Source organism: Alligator sinensis, unplaced genomic scaffold (assembly GCF_000455745.1).
Source record: "Alligator sinensis unplaced genomic scaffold, ASM45574v1 scaffold628_1, whole genome shotgun sequence".
In the NCBI taxonomy this organism is placed as follows: domain Eukaryota; kingdom Metazoa; phylum Chordata; order Crocodylia; family Alligatoridae; genus Alligator; species Alligator sinensis.
In genome coordinates, this window is record NW_005841873.1 from 3,834,955 (window position 1) to 3,857,553 (window position 22,599).

The 22,599-nt window shown below is 40.5% G+C and overlaps 1 protein-coding gene across 1 annotated transcript in view; it reads right to left on the minus strand.

Annotated features, from left to right (window-relative positions):
• The window catches only part of GLT1D1 (glycosyltransferase 1 domain containing 1), a gene marked incomplete at its 5' end in the record, with an annotated part of 90,274 nt that overhangs the window by 61,077 nt on the left and 6,598 nt on the right, over window positions 1-22,599 (minus strand). Inside the window, 3 exons of the mRNA XM_025195671.1 lie at window positions 6,865-6,916; window positions 14,396-14,501; window positions 19,352-19,500. Of these exons, the coding sequence (XP_025051456.1) occupies window positions 6,865-6,916; window positions 14,396-14,501; window positions 19,352-19,500 (307 nt within the window). The remainder of the gene's footprint in view (window positions 1-6,864; window positions 6,917-14,395; window positions 14,502-19,351; window positions 19,501-22,599) is intronic.

Consider the following 22,599-nt stretch of genomic DNA (forward strand, 5'->3'; position numbering starts at 1 on the left):
TGATATCTTGTGGTTGAACTACAGCATATTTTTTAAGATAGCCCAACTTGATTTGAAGACTGACTTTAAACTCTGTTGTCTCCCGTGTCTGAGCTTGTAGTAGTCACAAGTCTGTGGGGATGCACTTGGCATCTTGCAGAATTGGGACCTCCTTTTATTTAACCCGTTATAAATGTAACAGAGTTCAGTGTACTGTATGATACTTATTTAACGAAGGGACTTATATCAATACTGTTCTTTAAAATATTTCATCTGAATCGCATACAACAGAAAGCTTTTCTGTCTGAGAGCTATTAGCTATAAACTCAGAGCCTTATTCTCCTGTCCCTTGCAGGATGAGAATTTCATACTTCCGTTTATGTTACAATAGGTAAGTCATGTGGCTTTGTAGGTGAAAAAGTTATTTCATCCTCACACAAAAATAAATCGCTGTACATTGCACAGTTTGGCACCTTTGGGTGGGATGTGAGTGTTGCGGAAATGGAGCTAAATTCTACTTCCACATTAGAGTGGCTTGGTTGCATGCCAAAGAAGCAACGATATGAGCCTGTACTATGGTTGGTGCAAGTCTAATTTACCCAGCCCTTGTGCAAAGAAGTAATAGGAGCAGTCTGCGAAGAGACTCTGATGTCTTGCCTGAGACTATATGACTTGCAGAATGGTGCTTCTCCTTCCTTGCAAGGCGCCTGAATAAGGAAGGAGGGACAGCTTCTGTTCAGCATTTCACCTAGAGTCATCCAAACTTTTAAGCACATGCTCAGTTAACTGAAGTCAATGAGATGCAAGCACACGGTTCAAGGTAAGCACCTGGCAAAAAGCTTTGCTGAACTGGGGTCCTTTCCAGGTTCTCTAGTGAATGAATGTGTTTTACCCTGACAAAACCTATCCCACATGAACATACTATAGAAAAATAAATGGAGCGAGGGCGGGGCAGGGCTGATCACTGATAATATTTTGTGCTGGTCTTTTATTTGAAGAAATGTGGAGAGAAATAAAGTTACAGCATGATAAAACTGCCAGTATAGAAGGTCTTGCTTCTGAGCTGACATTATACTACTACAATGAAACACTGCTCATAACCACGGAGCCTTTTCAATATTTTCAACACATTTAGATTATGCATTATTAACAAGTTGTATTATGCACTTTATAATTGAAGATAATTAATCCAATACAATAAAAAGGTTTGCATACCATACAATTTCTTACATGTTAGTAATTTAAATTCGTCATTTACTGGCTAAGTAATAAAGCCCACATTAGGGGAGTGATGAGATTCACATTAGCTTGTGTTAATATGCAAGGAAGGATAATGTTCTGAAGAGAGCAGCACAGAAAGATGAAAGGCATAAACCCAGGATTTGCAGCTAACATTAACATATCCTTTGCTTTCTCCTATAGGATCAGGTATAACATTTGAGTCAACAGTATTTAAGAGGCAGGTGACTCCCTAGAGAACTAACCTACAGGCTCCCTGTGTGTTTTGGAGCATAAATCCTTGGGCACAGATCCTCAAAGTGATTATTGTTAGGCATCGAGTTCCCACTGAAATCAACTGGGGCATTTTCATACGTGCTCCCAATGCAGTGCCAGGAGCTTTTAATTAGTGAGCCGCTAACGTGTATTAGCGGCGCAGTGCACCTCTGTGCTAAAAAAAAAAAAAAAAAAGGTGGTGGTGCACTTTGAACTAGATGACATTAAACATGTTTTAAACATGCAGATGACATGTGCGGTTGCCGGAGTGCATCGATTTATGTCCTCCAGAAGACGCAATTAATCGAGTCTGCTCTGACGTGCTGGATTTCCGGCACGTCGGAGCAGGCTCCTCGCATGTGTGTAAGTGCTCCTAGTTATCTAAACACCTTGGAGGAATTGGGCTTCAGTCTGTGCTCTAAAATGAGTATAGGCACAAACCTCTGCTTCTTTCAATTGTAAAGATATATATTTATATATAAGATATATTTAAAGATGGAAAAGCCCCCCCGATACTATACATCGGTGGGCCTACAACTACCAAAGATAGATATAGATTTACAAAAGCGAACAGGTTTTTAATATACATTTAAATTATTATTCAAAATGTGTTGTGCCAGACTCCCAAGTGAAACAATGTAAAAACCAGGTAAGGTGCTGGGTATTTCAAAGTCCAGATTTACTCTATTCCCTGATCCTATGGCCATCAGCTTGTTTTGCCTCTCTTCTAGTGGAATCTGTGAGATACAGTGATCTCTTTTCGTGTCCGTCCAGAGTATGGCATGTAGTAGTCTTTATTGAAAGCAAATCATAACCAAATTAATAGACCATACACTAGAACTCCTATCTTCACGTGTTCTCCCATTGAAACAGGTCAGAATCAATCAATGCTAAAGAAGTTGGAGATAGCATTAGCAAACAATTTTCTGTTGGTGGAAATTGTGGAGAACGAAACGCATAAGGGAAGTGATTATATTATTATGGGAATTAAAATCAAAGAGGCAGTGTGCGCACTTAGTTCTTCCGGCTTCTTGAGATTATTGTTAAAGGTTATTAGACCACACAAGGAGACATGCAGAGGAGACGGAGCAAAAATGAATAGTTAGAGACAAATACCCTCTTAAATGCCTGGAGTCAGTTGCACTGCAGCTTCCTCAGCCAGGCTAGCACTTGTGAACGGTGATGATTCTTCTGAACTCACCGTCAGTGCAAATTGTCCAGGTGGCAGAAAAAGGATTTTTCTTGTTGTCTGTGGATCAATTTCCAAATTAACTATTCTTTTAATTAGGAAGTGGATATGCAGGGCCAAGTTCTAGCGTGCTGCACAAATGACTGCAAATCGAGTTCATAATCATGCCAAAGTATAATCCCAGGCACCTATTTTTGGACCAAACTAATCAGCCCAACAGAAGCTTTGCGTCTCCTGAAGCCAGGGAGAGGCAGAGCGGCCACACCAGCCTCTTTGATTATAATGCATCCTCCCCTTCAAACTTGGCAAGCTCTGCTGCCTCCTATGCAAAATGGATTTGGCTTATTAGCGCAGAGACTGCAGCTATATCCAGCTCCTTGCGCCCTCCTTATTTTTAAACATCTGTACAGAACCAAGGTTACAACCTTATAGGGATGAGCTCTCATCTTAGCTCTCTGGTCCAGGGGTCAGCAACCTATGGCCCGCAGACCAAATTCAGCCTGTGCAGCCTACAGAGCCGGGGGCTTCTTTGGGGGGCTTCCATGACCGTAGGCTTCACCTGCGTGGCAGCCAGGTGGTGGGGAGAAGCCATCACCAGGGCACTCTCAGGGTGGTGAGCAATGGTTGTGGCCTTGGCTATGGCTGTACAGGCCAGGCCATGCATGTAGGCAGCCCAAGTGTGGAAGCCAAGTTTTGCTAAAGCAGCCCCCTGCTCCAAAATCTTCCTGACCCCTGCTCTAGTCAACAAGCCTGTAATATAGACAAAGTAAAACACTTCAAGCTGGTGAAGCTCACATGCTTTCAATCTGGAGCTAGATTCACTGCTGCAAAGAGTTGGGAGATGTGGTAGTGCAGGCACAGTGTTGGATGGTTACTGGTCTCTAACTTTGGAGGAAAAGCCCAGAATAGATGAGCCTTTAAACTGGCAGGTTTAGAGCCATATCTTCAGCTGATTTAGTTTTTCATGCCAATGGAGCTAAAGGGAATGACATTCATTGAGGATTTGGTTAGAAATGAAAGGTCAACTAAAGGAAGTTGCTATAAAAGTGCAAAGTCTTAGTGGCACTAACAGCATTTTTTTTGTGAACTAAACTACTTCCATATTAAAATAAATAGAAAATGTATTGTTTCCTTGAATACCTTCTAGCACATAAGGTACAATTATGAAACAACACAGAGGCAAATGACAAGAGGACAAAAAATGACCAAGCAAAACGCTTCCAGTTCTGCCTCACTGGTATTTAGGAAAATGTTCTGTTTTTCTGTTTAATGGTAATTAGTAGGATTAGCTAAATGATATACTGGACCAAATCTGTTAACTAGGCAGGATTATAAAATAAAGCAAAATCCAACAATATTGTAAACAGAGGAAGAGAGAGAGAAAACCCAAATGTAATTACTTTAAAATGATGTCTTTAGAAAGAACGCCTCGACAGAAATCTTACCCAAAAAAAATAATCCCATTTTGTCCAATTTCAATTCCAATCAATTTTGTCCAATTGCATCATTTGAAGGGCTGGTTTCTTAAAGCACATTAATGTCACTGTCCCCCTGAGATCTTTAAGTGGCTATTTACCTTTTTCATTTTTTTTTTTAATCAATGTCCCCATTTCTTTGTTCTAGTTTATATTTTTACCCAAGTTACGTGAAGGACGAGTTTGGAACAAGATCACTGATGTCATTCACTTTATTTTCTTGAGAGAGAGAGATTGTGCTAGCTTTAGTTTTGCTCCAAATTCTGGATACTATGCACAGCACAAGGATTCAAGTAGTGCCCTTTTAACAGTGCCTACTTGAAGTCATGCCCAGCAGACATCCCTTCTCTGTGCTTGGCTCCAATTATGGGCAATAGAGATGGGAAGTGGAGTAAAAAAGGGCTCGAAGGTTCAAGACGCTGTCATGCTGATGCTGGTGGACTTCCAGGATGCGTGGCCTATAGCACCTACACTTGTTGTGAACAAAATGAAGGGGCTAGGAGGGAGCAGATGACAGCAGAGGACTAGAAGCAGGCTCAACCTTGGGTTCTGGTGTCCAGGGGACAGCCTGGACTGCTGCCAGCGGGTAAAATTACGGGGGGGTTTTGTGCTGACTTCTGGTAGGTTTGGGCTACAAGGAATCTCTAAGCACCTGTGCATTCATACCTTAAAAAAATGAAGAAGTCCGGTCAATGCATTTCCCATGTTAGTTCAGGGGGATTTGAACATCTATCTCTGGAAATGAATCAAGCTACCAAGCTCCAGTTCTTGGCAATCCTACATGACATCTGTTCAGAAAGTGAAAAACTCATCTGAGCACTCCAGGACTGCTCCTGCACTCCCCGAAGTCTATGGCAAAGCTATCGCTGACTTCTGTGGCAAAGAGTTAGGACCTGAATGAACATTAATCGCAATCTTCCAATAAATCCCATGTAAAATGGCTCCTGTACCCAGATGAAATGCTGCTGAGGTTAGTGGGCCTATATAAGCACCAAAGGGTTCATCCATAGGGAGCTCACCGCAGGATCAAGGCAGAGAGTGTTAGGCATATGCACCACACAACAAATACAACATGCTTTCTTTCAGAGGCCCATACAATAAATACAAAAGGAAATAGTACATCAAAGGTTCCCCACCAAAAATAGTGTTTTGATTATACCCATCACTTCTCAAAATGGATCACTGACTTCTACACAATTGTATTAGAATAGGCCCTTTAACAACGTTCTCCCTTTGCGGTAAAGATGATGGGCACGGTTTGCCTTAAGTATTTAATGCTTACTTTAAAATCAAATTCAATATTGGAATACATGTGCTATGAAAATAATAAATGGAGCAGTAAGTAAAACTAGCCAAGTGTTTAGTTAATATAATTATGGATTTTATTGGACATTATTCAGCCAGCCCTATAGCTGGCTATATAATAGCCTTCAAGTAAATTGTTAAATAACATACTTTTTGTTGAACGTGTCATTTGAATAATTTTGTTCGGTAGTTGGCCAGTGGTAACATTTGGGATTAAAAAAAAAGCATTTTGTTTTTTTGATGCCTACATCCGGCTTTTCACAATCATTATGTATTTATGTGCAATGTACTCCTCGCATTATAAATAGGGGTGAGAGAAGGGGTGCATCGTGGATTTGGTGGTCTTACCACAACTTTCATTTTACCTCTGCAATTCACCCTCAAGAGTATGCCCTTCTCAGTGCTGCCAAAGCAACACTAGCTAGCTGGAGATCTGGCTGAATCATTTACAAATTATTTTACAATTTTTGTTGTTGCAAGTAAAGCTGTTCAGTAAAATCCTGGCCACATGAAGGAGCTTGTTAATCTATGTAAAAGGAAGAAGTATGTGCGTATGGCCCCCTCCATTACAGGCATACATTACAGGTATCATGCAATGAACCTGGAGATCAGCCGCATGTGCAAAATGCCTATTGCACAATAAAAAGCTCCAACCAACTATAGTTAGACCTCGAAAATGTGTGCTGACTTTACAGCTGGTTGCTTTTGAGCTTCAATTTGCATGTGTAGCAAGCAAGGTCTCCCCTGGGGCTGGGAGCCCTATCAACTGACAGTGCTGTACAATGTGCAGCCAGGGCCGGGATTCCTGCAACTAAGGGGACTCTCAGCCCGGCAGATGGTGCAGCACAGGGACCCAGAGTCCCAGGGCTGTGGCTGCAGGGTGCTGGGACCCAGCTGGGTCCTGGTAGCCAAGGGGGCCCACGTGCCCTGGGTCTGGGGGAGATCGCAGCTGCCACGATGTCCCAGCCTTAGGGGTGGGTGAAAGCACTGCAGCGGAGGGATCACAGCAGCCGTCATCCCCCACCCCAGGAGCCCCATCTAGCCACAGGAGCTTGCTTCTTGCCAACGTAGCAGGAGCCCAGGAGCCCACAATCTCCCTTCCAGCCATGCACCTGTAGCATAGCAGGAGGCACGATTATGTGGATCACTCCCTGGATCCCATTGCGTGTTTACCTGCCCATATAGAGGGGCTCTATGGTATTAGGCTCGGTTAAAACAAGAATAGTTCATTTTAAATGCTACAAAGCAGCACTCTCTTAAATGCCAGATGTATCTGACCTGTCAAAGTATATACATATACTTTCTTTAAAAAAAAAGAAATGCAAAGATTATTACAATTCCCAAGCAGTACTCAGAATAACATTTTAAGATAATGCCTCATTGATAGGATAACATTTTAGGATAATCACCATATAAACATACCCACTCTCTCTCTGCCATTTCCTTCATTTTCTCTGTGAAAGCCACTGCAAACCTAGTTAAGAGGACAAAAAGATGGCTGCAATCATCTGCTTAAAGCCTTTAAGCACAACAATAAAGGAGCGTTTCAGAACAAAAATATAGGAGAGTAGGGACTGGAGGCTGACAAAAAGTTAGGGTAAAAATGGAAATACAGGAAGCGGGTATTTGTTTTACCAAGAAGCAGTTGCTAATTATCTCTCTAGGCTTTAGCGGGATTTGCAAGCAACTGAAAACTCCAGTAGAGTTAAAGTGAGGGTTTCTTGTGTTCAGCAAAAGCCTAACTCCCGAAAATGTCCCCTGCAGTTTATCCAGATTAACATAGCTGGCTGCAATGGTCTGTTGTTTTTTTACTTCTACTACCTTAAAGTCCTAAATTTTGGTATTATTTTCTTGCAATCAGAAAGCTGGATAAGAAGGAATCTGAGGTCAACTACTGATAGTTTACTCTCCTGCTACCCATACCTCTCTGCCTCGAGTTCAACACCAATGAACACCCAACCACCCTCAGCTTCCTTTTCCCCTCTGTCTCCTTTTAGGTTCAAACTCTCGTGTCTATTTGTTGTTTGTTTAACAGACATTGGGTGAGAAATGAATACCTGTGGGATCAAAAGGTTGTGTGAACTGAATGTGTGTATATGAGAATAATAAATGAATGTATTTAATCGCAGTATATACTAATTTTAGGGGGAAAGATGGGTGAGGGTGCTAGGCTGGGACTCGGGGAAACCTGGAGTCTATTTCCTGCTCTGCCGCAGACTTCCTGCGTGACCTCTGTCAAGTCATTTAAGTACAGACTCCCAGGGATATTTATTTGAGTAAATAGACATTAGGCACCTGAATGCCTGCAAGGATCTAGGCCTGTGCTTCAGTTCCCCATCAGTGAAAAATGGGGACAACAGAACTTTTCTAATTCACTGAGGTTCATGAGGATAAATACCGATTATGAGACAGTCAGATACTACAGTAATAGATTGAGGCTTTTTTTTTTACATCAATTTACGGAAACATCCAAAGTAAAGGAGGACTATAAGCATGCAGGTATCGACTGAAGATATAATACAGCAGAACACACCGTGCCTAACATATTCTAGGTGAAATACATCGGGGGATTTTTTTTTTCCCCATCCTTCAGGTGAAAGGGATAACTAGGGGACCAGTGAATTCAAAGTGACTCTGAGTAACAAGCAGGAAGGAGTTAAGCATCTCGAGATGGAAAGCAATCTGGATGAAAGTTATCCTGGGATAACAGTTTGTGAATCTAAGTAGGGAAGAAGTGAGAGCGCTAGAACAATAACAATGGCCTTCAGACTTCAACGCATTGAGGGAACAGGGAGGTAAGTCCCATGGGAAGAAATCTGAAGGGAAACCAATTCAGAAGAGCTGGCAGTTTCTAAGAGAGAAGATATTAAAGGCAAAGAAGTGAAGTATCCCGCTGCAGATAGAAAGTACAGTATGAGACCAAAATGACTAAATCAAGAGGACCCAGCAGGGCAAGCGGTACTTATCTTGAAAAAGAGGACTCGGGGAATTCTAGGCCAGTGAACCGTGCCTTGATACTGGGAGAGATAATGGAACAAATTACTGTCAATAATCATCAATTAAGGATCTAGAGAATAATGAAGTATAAAAACCAGCGAACATGGATTTGTCAAGAATAAGCCATGTTAAACTATCCAAATTAATTTATTTGGCAAGGTAACTGAGAGAGAAGCAGTAAATGAGGATATATCTTGGCTTTGCTAAAGCGTTTGACTTACCGCCATATGCTGTTCTCATAAGCAAACCTAGGAAACATACTACAACGTGGCTACATTACTGGCGAAGAAACCATACTCAGAACAGTTAGCAAAAGTACACTGTCAGACTGGGAGGACATATCAAGTTGTCTTCCACAAGGCTCAGTTTTGGTTCCAGGACTTTACAGTATTTCATTAAAGACCTGGATAATGAGACGGAAAGTATACTTATAAAACCTGCAGATTACAGCATGCTGGGATGGCTGCAAGCACTTTGGAGGATGGGGATGATCGTGGTACATTGGAGAAATGGTCTGAAATCAATACGATAAAATTCTTTTATATATAAAAAAAAAAAGACAAGTGCAAAGTGCTATACTTAGGAAAGAAAAATCAAGTGCGCAAATACAGAATGAGGAATAACCTGCTTAGGCAGCAGTATTACAGACGAGGCTCTGGGGGTTATTACAGATCACGAACGGAATATGAGTTGTCAAAGTGATGCTGTTGCAAAAAAGGCAAATCTCATTCTGAGATGTAGTAAGAGGGGTGCCACACGTAAGGCAAGACAGGCTATTATCCCATTTCGTTCAGCACCAGAGACACGGCAGCTGGAGTACAGCATCCCGTTTTGGGCACCATGGTTTAAGACAGACGTAGATAAATTGAAGAAAGTCCACAAGACAACAACAAATAGAAGGGATTTAAAAAACTCAACCTATGATAAAAGGTGGAAAGGGCTGGGTTTGTTTAGTCTAAAAAAGAAAAGAGAAGATGACAGGAGCATGTAATAAGTTTTCAAATGTGTGAAAGGTTATTATAAAGACGACAGTAACATTTTATTCTTCTTGTCCAGGAAAGGTAGGATAAGAGATAATTGGCTCAATTTGCAGCAAGACAGATTAGGTTAGGTTACAAAAAAAACCCCCAAAAATATTTTCCAACAGTAAGGATAGCTAAGAAGTGGATCTGGCTGCCTAAGGAGGCTGGAGATTTAAACGAAAGGATTAGACAATAGACATCATTTATCTTGGATGGTCTGGGTATACTTGATCCTGGCTTAAGTGCAGGGGCTAGAAGAAATGACCATTGAGCTTCCTTTCATATGTACATTATTACACTTCTTTAACCTCAGGTTATGGGCTTTACATAGTGCTTTCTATCTTCAACGAATGGTATGAACAGCAACTAATCAGAGCTGTCCAACCTCTTTAGAGCAGGCAAGTAATATTATTTCCATTGTACATATGGAAAAACCATGGCGCAGAATGTTTAAGGCTTATACTCCCACACGCGTTTCTGATTCTGGGTGTCTATGTTTTGACCCGGCTTGTTTTTTCAAGGATACTTAGTATATGAAGGTCTAATTACAATTAGCGGAAGCAAACTATTGAATACCTCTAGGCTGTGTGTCCCCCAGGCAGTGATCTTTATAAGGACAGATTCCACACAGCATCGAGCAGCTATTAAGAATGTGCTTAACTTTAAGGTAACTTTAAATCCCGATGAGATTTAGCCATGAGCCTTGACTGCTGTCCTTAAATGGGGCTTTAGTGATAATGCTTTAGTAATTGATCCACTGTGGTTCTTAGTGATAATGCCTTAGTGATTTTGTCCCAGTAAGACTAAAATAGGTGCACGAGTGCTGCCATGAATAGAGAGTCTCTCCTGACTCAGGGGAACAGACCTCAGTTCAACAAGGGACACGTATTTTTTTTCCCATGCCGAGGATAAAAATGTGTGATAACTGTTCCTCTACATTTAATTCGTGATGGTGTTTGTTTTTTGTAACAGTGGCAGAGCAAAACCTATACTGATCTTCCTGAGGTTCACACACCTTGCCTCCCTGTAGTCTTTCAGGGTATTTATACACGTGGCGTAGGACCTGACACCGGGCACTTTAATTAGAGAGTTGCGCTAATTAAAAGGGCCTGCACGTCACATGTATCAGCGCCGTCACGCATCCCCGCACTGAAAAAAAATGGTAGCGGGGCACTTTGAACTAAAGCTCATCGAATGTGTTTTATTTCAAAGCGCGCCACCATCATTTTTTCAGCTTGGAGATGCGTGGCGACGCTGATACACATGACGCGGAAGGCTGCCGGACTGTGCCGATTTCCGTGCTTCAGCAGACTCGATTAATTGAGTCTGCTCCGACGCGCTGGATTTCCAGCACATGGGAGCTGGCTCCACGCAGGTGTACAGGACCTCTCAATGCCTAGAGGCAAAATGCAATGAAAAACTTACAGCTACAGTGATGCTCTTCCACCATGAGCTGCTAAGGTTATAATCTGTTGGTGCAAAGTCACAACTGCTCACTGGCTGTCATGTAAATGTTTGAATACACTTCGTTTCATAGTAATTAATCCTGTTTCCATGCAATTGTGCAACTGTATTTATCACACAGTATAACAATGCCTTCCATATATATAATTTGACAGGTTTAAGGCCATTGAAGCCTTTGCAAATGCTTGTTTGCTCAAGTTGCATATGCTCCCTTTCCAGTTTTTCCCATTATATTTTCAATAGATCACATTAGCAAGCAGAAAAAAACTGTTGCTCCAAAGTCCACAAAGTATTATCAAATTCAAGGAGCACAACCACCCTTTAGAGGAGTTTGATTAAAAAAGAAACACTCATTATAAAGCTAGACACAATTCAATACTTTGTTTTACACAATCTGGTGGCATACTGTGCCGGTCATGTAATCTACAATTCATGAAACTTTCTGCAATCAATAAAGAAAAAAAATTGGTGTTTGTTTTAATAACTATGCAATGAATAATACTAGTGATAATACTGCAGGGGGGATCCATTCAATGGTGCCTCTAGAAAAGTAAGTTACTCTCTATCAGAGAAAATTTTATGAACTGTGCAAAACACCCAGTAATAATATTTGAAGCACCAGACAAAATCCAAGCTAATAAAACGCAATTAAAGTTCCTATGTTAATTATTGCACCAAATCACTGATCAGCAGGGATCCTGATAAAAAAATCCCCAATTTTTGGTTTAAAAAAAGTAACCTAAAATCCACATTTTTCTGTTATTAAAATGAAACACCACCTATATATTGATGTGTATATATAGTGGTGTTTCATTTTAATCTCTCAAAAATTGTGGATTCGGGGTTACCTTTTTTAAGCCAAAAATTGGGGATTTTTTTTTAATCAGAGAACACCACGATCCCTGTTGATCAGCCATCGTTTCTGCATGAGTCAAATTCTGCAAGTTTGAAAGATTATGTACATCCTAACTGCGAAACCACGGGCTACGGTGGAGAGACTTCAAAGGGGGGAAAAAAGCAGTCTTATTCAAATATAAATATTCTCAGTTTACTTCAGTTTAACGCTCAAAGTAAATGATTTTTTTTTAATTGCCAGGCCCCCATTTCTCTTTTCTTCTCTTCCATTTATATACCTGGAGTGTTTCTATGTGGTATCTGATAGTCTACCTATTTGCTTACCAACAGAAATAAATCTCTAAGGCCCTTACCAGGGCAGCATTTAAACTGCATCTTAACTTTAACTATAGAAGCACATGCTTGAATGCTGTCCTGAATCAAGGCATTAGTGATAATACTTAAGAGTATGTTTCCACAGCAAATTGAAGGTGTGATTGTCTCCTGAGCAGGCATCCTTGGGCTAGCTTTAATCTAGCTGGCACAGATAACAACAGCTCTGAAGATGCTGGAAGCAAAGCACAAGCTGGCCGGGGACCCGGGATGCACATTCTGGTTGCCAGCATGTGGCTAAGCCTGCGTTTCACCATTATGATTACACCTGCTATAAGATTAAAGCTAGCACAAACATACTGCCCCATGTAGCAATCACACCTTCAGTCTGCTGTTCAGATTTACCCTTAATGAAAATGCATGAGTGACTGGACAGCTCAGACTTAAGAATATGCATAAGTGCTATTGTGACTAGAGATACTTTCCTGAATAGGGGGCTAAGCCTCAGCTCAGCTATGTATGGCTTTGTCTGGCCATGAGTTATGTAGGTCCCTATTTATTTACCTGCAAGTAAGTTGGGTGCCCTGAGTTAGGTGCTACTTGGTATGAGTAAAGATGGTAGAAGAAGTTAAACCATCTGTTAACTTTGTATTTCAAATTACAAACAAATTGATGACACCTTTGAAGGGTTCTGATTTCCAGTGAGAAAATACAACCTATTGACCCGCTGATAGCCGGACTGAAAGCCCATCAAGATCAATGGATTTTGAATTAAACCCTAAGGAAAAGAGTCCCTCCGTGTCAGTGTACAGAGATGTTAAATATGCTTAAACTAGGTTATTAAAAACTCTATTTTAAATGCATGTCATGATATAGCACTAGTGCTTGAGCTATCTCAGCTAATTTTATAATTATGTCACCTGCGTTATCTTTATCTGTAAAAACAAACAAACAAACAAGCCTCAATCCACTGACTATTTGTAGGAATTGTCTACATCTTCTCCCAGGGTCTGTGCTGCTTTAATGCTACAGCTATAATAAGCAAAATGTTAAGAGCAATTAAAAAAAACCCCAACAAAAAAACCCATTTCCAAGTTCCCAAGAGTAAGTCAAAAAATTCTCACCAAGGTATGTGAACAAGTTTAAATCTATAATGCACTGCTCCAAACGCAAATGCTTTTTAGTTATAAATTTTCTATGAAAACTAACAGTTGGGGAGCAAAGCTGATAGGATGGGGTCCTCAGGACGGGTGCTATTTGCACTACCGAATGTTTGTATATATTTGAATACATCAGATATACATAGAAGGGAAGTGAAAAGTAAACTGGAAAAGAGCTTTAAAAATGTATCGTTTTGTGGCAGGGACTATATGAGACCACAAATTAAACATGCTTGTAGTTCTTCTTATTGCTTCCTTCTGCCACCGCTAGAATACCCCCTCCTCTTTGCATGCACGCATCTATTGTTTTAAGGAACGGCTGTGTTTTAGTAGGCAGTGCACTGGAGTAGTAAATTAGAAGCATAAATTCCATTAACTTGTAATGGGACTGGACTTCCTAACGGAGGCTTCTGAAAATCCCACCCTAGGAAACCAGGATTCAATCCACAAAGCTTCCACCATATCCTTCAGTGACCTTGGGTAAGGCTTTTGCACGGTCTCAAATATCACAGTGGCAATTAAAGCATGAAAATGAAGGGAATGAGTAGAAGTCTCTTTTCCATAATGTCCCCTATCATACCACTGAACTCTGCATGAAACTTTTACTGTTATTATTGGTTTATATAAAGATATTGAATATAAGATTAGGTTCTCCCCCCCGCCAAATCAGCATGGGCAAAAGGCTCGGGTTGGGGTCTCTATCTGGGCATGGAGCACATGGAAAATCCTTCCCCATGCCCAGCCAATCAGCAGCACTGGCACGGCTACATGGCCAGGTAAAGGCTGAGCTTTTTCCTCCTGTGCTCCAAGAGGGAGCAGCCCGAGCACCATCTGACAGTAATGTGGGGTGAGGAGACAGAGACTGGAGGGGGTATGGGTGGCAGGGGGGGCAGGAAGGCTGCAAGGGGAAGCAGGCAGAAGGCAAGGGGGCCACCTGACCCCTCTCTCCCAACCACTGCTTTTCCTGCTATAGCAGCGGGGAGAGGGAATTAAGACAACCCTCCAATACTTATATTATACAAATGTATACATTTTCCATATAGAGAATCTAATTATTGGGAGGGCATCATATGTTCAGAGTTGTCTTATATTCGAGTAATTATAGTAATAATCTTCCGCTATAAATCTCACATTCATTGTTACCTAGCTTCTTCTAGCACTGTCCCCATCACCCGGTGTTTTTCTTCATGTTTGATATCTTCATTTATGTCAGTCCCACCAAAGATGATTCCAAATGGGACGCTACTACCTGAAAAAATAAAAATACATGAGACCAGGAGGCTCTCTACATGTTATCCAATAAGTTAAGGACTCAAAAAGAAACTAGTACTGAACAGCATTGGTGACAATGAGATGTTGTGTCTTTGACAGTCTGCCACCACTCCAAGATATACTTCTAGTCTTGTGGCCATAGTCCTTTAAAAGTGATACCTGGATAATCTTGAATTTTCACAGATGTCACACTGAAAAATCATGCATGCTAGTGTATTATCTATCAGGTTTTCTTAAGCCCTGAGCATACTCAATTACAATGTGTTGCAACAGTACAGAGCTTTGCATATCTCTTTTTTTCAGACCAACACGGTTACAGCATAGATCTCTGAAACATGGAAAATCCCGTATTTCAGCATGGAGTACTGGAAAAGTAAACCTCATTGCTAACCTAGAAAGTAGGGTTTTTCACCTTCCCGTCTGACTGATCTCGAACACCTCCAAGGAAGAAGTCGGCCTAAGCTGCACAACACAGAGCAACATGCTCACAAAAGGACTCTGAGATACCCAGGGGAATAAACTCTCACCCTCTACCTCCCCTGTGCAAAATGAAGTTTCTTTTCTACCTAGGAAGACCTTTACAATCTTTGAATTCTCCCCAGCCTGAAGAAGGGTGTATGTGCCTGAAAGCACGCAATGAAAGGAATTTTTTTGCTACTATTTAGTTGGTCTAATAAAAAAAAATATTGCCTCTGACCCAGGAGCTTTGCAATAGTACAGCGATTGGAAGTTTCCATATTGAGCAACCCTCCCAGTGTCTTACAAGTATTGGTTGTACTGCAACATCTAAGAAATGGTCATTAGTTCAAGGAAGGCAAAACAGGAAGTCTGCTACAGCAACATTTCTCAACCGGTGGGACACGTCCCACTGGTGGGACATGAAGGTTGTGCAGGTGGGACGAGGGAAGTGGTGGTGGGCGTTTCCAGGTTCACCGCTAGCACGTCTCCTGCCGTGTGCCGCTGGCACTTCTGGGTTTGCTCGCCGACCGGCCGCCAGGGGACTCCCCCCTTTCATCATGGTGGGATCAGGAATTTGGGGACCAATGGCTGGTGGGACGTAAAGTGCAAAAGGTTGAGAATCACTGCGCTACAGTGTCTTCCTAGACCTAGAGGACACAGCAGACAAGATTATTTGGGTAAATCTGATATCTTTTATTAGACCAATGCAGATAGTTGGAAAAACAAATCTTCTTAGCAAGCTTTCAGGCAGAAACACTCTTCGTCAGGCCTCTGGCTGCTTTACCTCTCCATCCAGGAAGAGCACAGACCATCTGCATATGCTTCTTTACAGCCTGACAAAAGGGTGTTTGTGCCCAAAAGCTTGCCAAGAAGAATTTTTCCAAGTATTTGAGTTGGTCTAATAAAAGATATCGGATTTACCCAAAGAACCTTGTCTGCCTACGTCCTTAGACCAACACAGCTACAACCTACATCCCTAAAGTATAGGCCGGGGGGGGCAAAATGCGGCCCGTGGGCTGGATGCAGCCTGCCAGGCCATTCTATCAGGCCCGCGGGGCCCCTAAAAAATTTAGAAAATTAATATTTATCTGCCCCTGGCTGCCTGTCATGCGGCCCTCGATGGCTTCCCAAAACTCAGTAACTGGCCCTCCGCTCTAAATAATTGCCCGCCCTGGGATAGGCAGCTGCAAACCCTGAAGCATCACTGAACCAACCATTCTTCCTAATGCGATGCAACAGTGCAAGTGCTTTGTGTTTACAAGTTACCAAAAACAGATGCTCCCAAGCAATCATAGTGGTTAGCATAGGAAAGGCGCTTCACAATTCCTGCAGGGCAGTGGTACTGTAATAGTGGAAAGCAGTTCACCAGCTCTGCAGGAACCTAGATACTTATTCTTGTTACACTAGTTGTCTGGGTACAAAGGCCTGGGGTACATGCACTGCACTGGGGTAAACTGAAAACCCATGCAGACTTACATAGTGCCTCTATACCAGCTTTGTTACACTGATAACACAACTTTTATGTATAGCCTAAGCTACAGAAAAAAGCAATAGAGAGAAAAAAGAAAAGATTTCATTCTAATAGTTGTTTGTTTGGAGCCAGATCCACGAAAAAGGTTTTCCCTTAAACTAATCAAGACAACGATTAGTCTAGCAGACAATGAGCATTTATTCTTGATTCTTTAAACATTGCAACAGCACTAACCACAATTAAGTGGTCAGTTTTACACCTCGTTAAGCTAACAAATAACAAGCTGATGCCTCCTAATTAACAACATACCTGCTTCTAAATTCCAGATAAGTGAGATGGTCTCATTTACTTGGTCTAATAAAAGATATCGCATCTACCCGAGGAACCTTGCCAGATAAGTGAGATTGTACTTCTGTAAAAAAAAAAAAAAACCCAAGTCTCCAGTAACACTGGCAAAAAGGGATATAGCTAACAGAGCTGTCATCAAGGAGACTGATTTTGTGGGCTTTATAAAGAACTGTGATGTTAGGATAGAGGAGACTTTATCAGCTATTTATTGACTTGATTTTGTAGCTGTAGTTTGTTGGCACTTCGGGGTAAAGATCTTTCATGTTCATGTAAAGATCTTTCATGTGTCTGAAGTGCTGCTCTGTAAAGGATAACTAGTATTTCACTCAATATGCTCTAAAGATGACTTGCAAAGGCATGGCAGTGTGCTTTGTTTCTCTCCTTTACTTTTGGGTGGAGGTGATGTTAACAATGCAGCACGTGGCACTCTTCTCTCTGAACTTTGGACCAATAATCAAAATGCATTAGGGGGAAACCTGCCGCTGCTGCTGTTGGTACCTGCGCCATGTTTTGGAGGAGACAGAACTGACCTTGAATACTCATGGCTACTCAAGAATCAATGGCACTTTTCCCAGAAGTTGGCATTATGAATGGTATCCAGACTAAAATCCAATTTAAGCATTGCTATTCTTCCTATTCAAACTTCCTCTGTAGTTTTAGGTGGAAATGGTATTTGAAATCTCTGCCCCATTTTTTCCCCAGAGATACCGGCTTTTCTTGGATGACTGAAGTACTACGTATGTTTATCATGATTGTGGAGCACTTGGGTAGAAAGACAAAATAGAAATACAAGCAGTTGTTCTTTAATGTATTACAGAGGTGATACTGAAACCCTCTCTCATGTAGATAGGTCGTATTTACATATGATGCTGTACTTAAAAATGTTCCAGTTATTACATGTTTCTATTAATATAAATTATATAGGAATAGATGTGATTTTAATCATACATTTCTAAAAACCAATTACAGCATCTCCTTCAAATCCTCTTTTTTTCCCCTTAAAACAGACTAATCTCTTCTAGATTTGTCAGTTTGATCGTTCTAGTAATCATATTACTGCATTTCATCTTGCAGATTTCCATTTATTTCTTTTTAGTGTAAGACTGTCTGATATTGCAGATGTTCTTAGGAACAGTGTGACCGTGGTTTATTTAGATTAATAAGACTTTCTAAGTTATTCAAGTATCAAGGTTTTCAGGCCACTTGGGATTTTAGGATGGGATTTTCAAAAGTGCTAAGCATTAGCTGAACTCTGCTGCCATTGCATTCAATACAAGAAGGGAATTAGGCCAAACAACAAGCCCTTTGGAGCATCTAACCCTATGCTCATTTTTGTGTTCAACAATTGGAGAGAAAGTCTTTCATCAGTCTTTGCTCTTACCATTCTGGGTTTCTCATATAATCAACATTTCTGTATTGCAGTAATACAAATCACAAAACAGAGTTCATTCTACAGAATTATGAATATTTTGCATTTGTATTCTAGAGTAGCCAGTCTGAATCTGGGCACCTTTGCCATAAACAGTACAAACGCTTAGAAGCAGCAATACCTCGGGCTTTCTGAAAATTCACTATCATTAGAAAGTAGAGAGACTTTTGAGGCCTGAAAACTAATGTGATGCAATTCATTTTCTAACCTGATGAAAGTGCCAAATGTATAATTAGGGGTGTTGGTTGTAGCCGGGTTGGTCTAAGGACACAGGCAGACAAGGTTCTTTGGGTAAATCCGATATCTTTTATTAGCCCAACTCCAGGAAGAGCGCAGACCATCTGCAGACGCTTCCTCTGCCTGACGAAGGATAATTGCACCCGAAAGCTTGCAAAGAAGAATTTTTTCCAACTATTTGAGTTGGTCTAATAAAATGTATAATTACACCTTGACACAAAAGTGTTTTTGTGTAAACGTATGGACTTGGATAACACGAATGAGCATTTGAAAAAGACTGTCCTTGAGATTTCAGCAGGTGAGGGTGTCTTAATTTTGGAAGCCAGACTTGTTAATGTGTCATTAAAGGCAGACTCCACTTTGTTCTACTTGACCAGTTACAAGAGAAGATTTTATTATTTGTCAGATAACATGCAGTTATCCGGCAGTCTCGCTGGCATGACTGACAATGCCAAGTTTTTCACATCTTGAAAACATGATTCATTTTTTCCAAGAAAATCAAATTAGCCTCTCCTCTTTCTTCTCTCTGACCTCTGCTATACTTAGCCAAGCTATTATCTTCCCCTGAAAGAGCATATTTGTTGAAAATATCTTAATGTTAGTGTAATGCTCTTATCTTAATAGAGTAAAAGTACTTAATTATAAAACACATTGTAGGCTTTAGAAGTACATTTAGTTAGTTCTCTCTTCTTTGGATCAAATCTCCCGAAGAGAAACACTGTCAATGTTTATTATTAACATTTGCTGAAATGGATAAACAGAATAACTACATTATATATGGGTTTATACACATTTTCCACTTCTAGCTATTTGTATTCATCTTTCTCTTTTCAATCTCTTTCTTTTAAGGGTTATTTTTACTGCTAAATTGAAAGAGGATTACCTTGCAGAAGTCTGCCTCCTTTATAAAGATGAATGGCCAGGGCTGCTTCATACTTCTCTGCAGAGATTAAATTTGCTATTTCAGATGGGCCTTCATAACGAAAAGCATCTTTAAGAATGCATGTATGACCTGCGGCCTCTAGATGATCCCTTCATCACAAAAAGAAATAGAACAAGAGGAAGAGGATAATGTTAATACACTGCAGGCTTGCCATTATGTTGAACAATTTAATCACAACATCTCGCTTAATAACTTTTGCCTTGAGATTCACCTTCCTTAGAAAACCTGGCTGAGAAAATACTTTCCTAAGAAAGATGCTTTCTGCTGTCCCCGTGAACATCTGATCCTTATGCAACATAATATCTGCATCCCGTATAAATGGTCTGATCCTGCAAGGTACTGACAGCCCCCACTTCTCTTGGACATCAATGAAAGTGGAAGAAGTTCAGCACCTTGCAGGACGGGGGTTTCTGAACCTGATCCGCCTCCTAGTAAAGTCCATGGGAGTGCATTGTAAGCAGGTGCAGAACGTAAAACGCCCAAAAAAAGACGCATGAAAATGAAAGAACATACAAAAAGCATTCAGCTAACTAATCCTGTTACAATAACCATGCATACCACTGTGCAAGAAAAATCTCTGCTCCAGGGGAAAAGGAGTTGAGATTCGTGTGGAAGACCTAAAATTAAAATCCATGGACACCTACTGACATGTTTGACTTCGGGCTTAATCTGTTCTCACCTCAATTTGCCTATCTGTACAATAGGCTTAAATAAAAAGGATGATCTTTACCATTGTTTCATTTAATAAATTACTATTTAGCAAATGTTTTCATGGGCATAACCAAAAGTTAAAGCTGTTGAGATTAAAAATCAAAACGGAGTATTTATTGTTGCCTTTTTATACATGTTGCACGACAAAAAATAATGCTACATGGCTCTTCATGTTAAAATCCTGATCTAAAGGCCATTAACAATTGGTAATAGGGCTGTTATCGTTAGCCAGGGTGGGGATGTTTCAGGAACTTGCATCTCTTAAACATATCATAAAATAACTTCCAGTGCGAAGTGTTTGTATTTTCAATATCATAAAAATAAGACTTCCTTTTTTGTGGTTATTATCTATTGCTCCAGTTGGTTTATTTCTCATCAGTGTGTTAACTGTTGTGGTGTTAAAATCTGCTAATTCAATAGCTTCTTGAGTATGATTCTTTTTCCTTTCCTGGTCATTTCATAGCCTCCCAATGAACGTAATTATCTGTCCTGCAGAAGTTAGGCATCACTGCAGAAACGGCTGCTTAAAAAGCTGTAAAATGTCTTGAGGCCTTGAGGAAAGTGCAGTAACACCATATCAGAGAGCCGTATTGGTACGACATATGGTCCTGTATCTCCTCCTCATTCTGAAAACAAACTCATTTAACTTTTGATTTCACAATTTGAAACCCCACCAATAAATTCCACCAAGTACTAATAAATAATAAAATGCAGCCAGATTGTGAGCCCTTTATTCTCATTGTTGAGCAATTACTCACATCAGCAGCCCCATGGATATGTGCAAGTATCTGATCACCATTTGTAAGAGGTTCACAATTTGATTCTAAATAGTAATAATAAGAAATAAACCCAAATCCCACAGCGATAGAAGCATGCTCTCTCGGGCAAGCATTCAAGATGCTCAGGCATTACATCCCAGAAGTTCACAGGTGCTCATTAACTTGTCTAAAAGATTTTTTTGTCTAAAAGATTTTTTTTCCCTTCGGTATTCCAATTACCATAAATCACTATCATGTACAAGCAATATGTTTGCATATTACAATTAATTTGAAAATAACTCTCTACCACTACACTCCAAGGAGATCAGAGCCCAGAAGACTAAGCTAGGAATTTTGATCTGAGACTACCCTTTTCCCCCCCACCCCCAACTACAAGGAATAAATATATTTCTCTTCCTCCACAGTTTCCACGTTCCAAATCTCATTGCAATTGTTGACCCTTTCCAAGAACTTAAGATGCAAACAAATAAATGTTCTCCAACTTTGCAGCAATTTTGCTCATTAAGGAACATAATCATAAAAGTTGCTCTGTCCATGTTACTTTAGATTTTGATCTTCTCTATAGAACGGCCGTGCATACTAAGCACAGCTAAAAAGTCTGGGGTTTGGCAAGCTTGCAATTAAAGAAATGTTTTTGCAAAAATCTTGTTGGCCTAATAAAAGATACCATCTCTACTATGAGTCCTGATTGCATGTATAAATGGAATTTAATGGTGTTATCAAAAACCATAGTTTAGCAGAGTCAGTGAAAAAAAACCCCAAAAAATGTATCTAAGCAAGACTGACCTGTTTTACTTAAGTCAGGGGCATCGAGGCTAGTTCCCTGACACAGTAGTTTTGTAGTATAGAAAGTGAAGATGTATTTTACTTGCCTCTCCCTTGTGAGCAGACCAGTGTGCGTGTCCTAAAGAGTCACACACTATTGAAACAGGATGAGAAATGTGGCAAAAAGAAAACTGCAGATCTTTGCTTTGAACCACTCTGATAGATAGCCAATGGACAATAATTTCTCCACTCCAGCTATAGCTGTTACAAATGGGGCTGGTGGGATCAATGGTAAAACCTGCTAACGAAGCTGTCTGTGCCAGAAACAAATCAAAGTGGAACAAATGATAGTCTTGATGGCAAACGGGGCTGGAGATTTCCTTGAACAGTCCAGCGACGGATATACCGTCTTTAACTCCCTTAAGGTGGCAGAGCCTAAACTTGCAAATGGTGAGGGCTGAGATGTGATGGTGATGCAGTTTTGTAAGGAAAAGAAAACAATTCTCACTAATTTCTAAATGGGAAGAGGCCTGATGTCACAACTGCTTACGCACACGCATACGAATGACTCATTATGTGCTTCTGGTTAAGCACATCCACAAATGTTTGTAGGAACAGGACACTAAGTAATAATAATCTATTATTACTGGAATATATAGAATGAAATATATAGAATCTGGAATATATAGAAATGAAATTTTCCTTTCTTGTGAAAGGATTTTTTTATTTCCTGGAAGATAATTTCTTATATGCTCACACAGATATGGCAGCTTCATGGCAGATAGACAGAGGATGTTTGAGCAGCTATTTTAGAATATTTTTTTTTGTGGTCGTTGTTAAAGGCTCTTCTGCCTGTGAGGTCACAAATGTCCCTGAATCAAGCCAGCACATAATAGATGCACTCCTGATATCTTTGTTTTCTTTTCCGCTCGA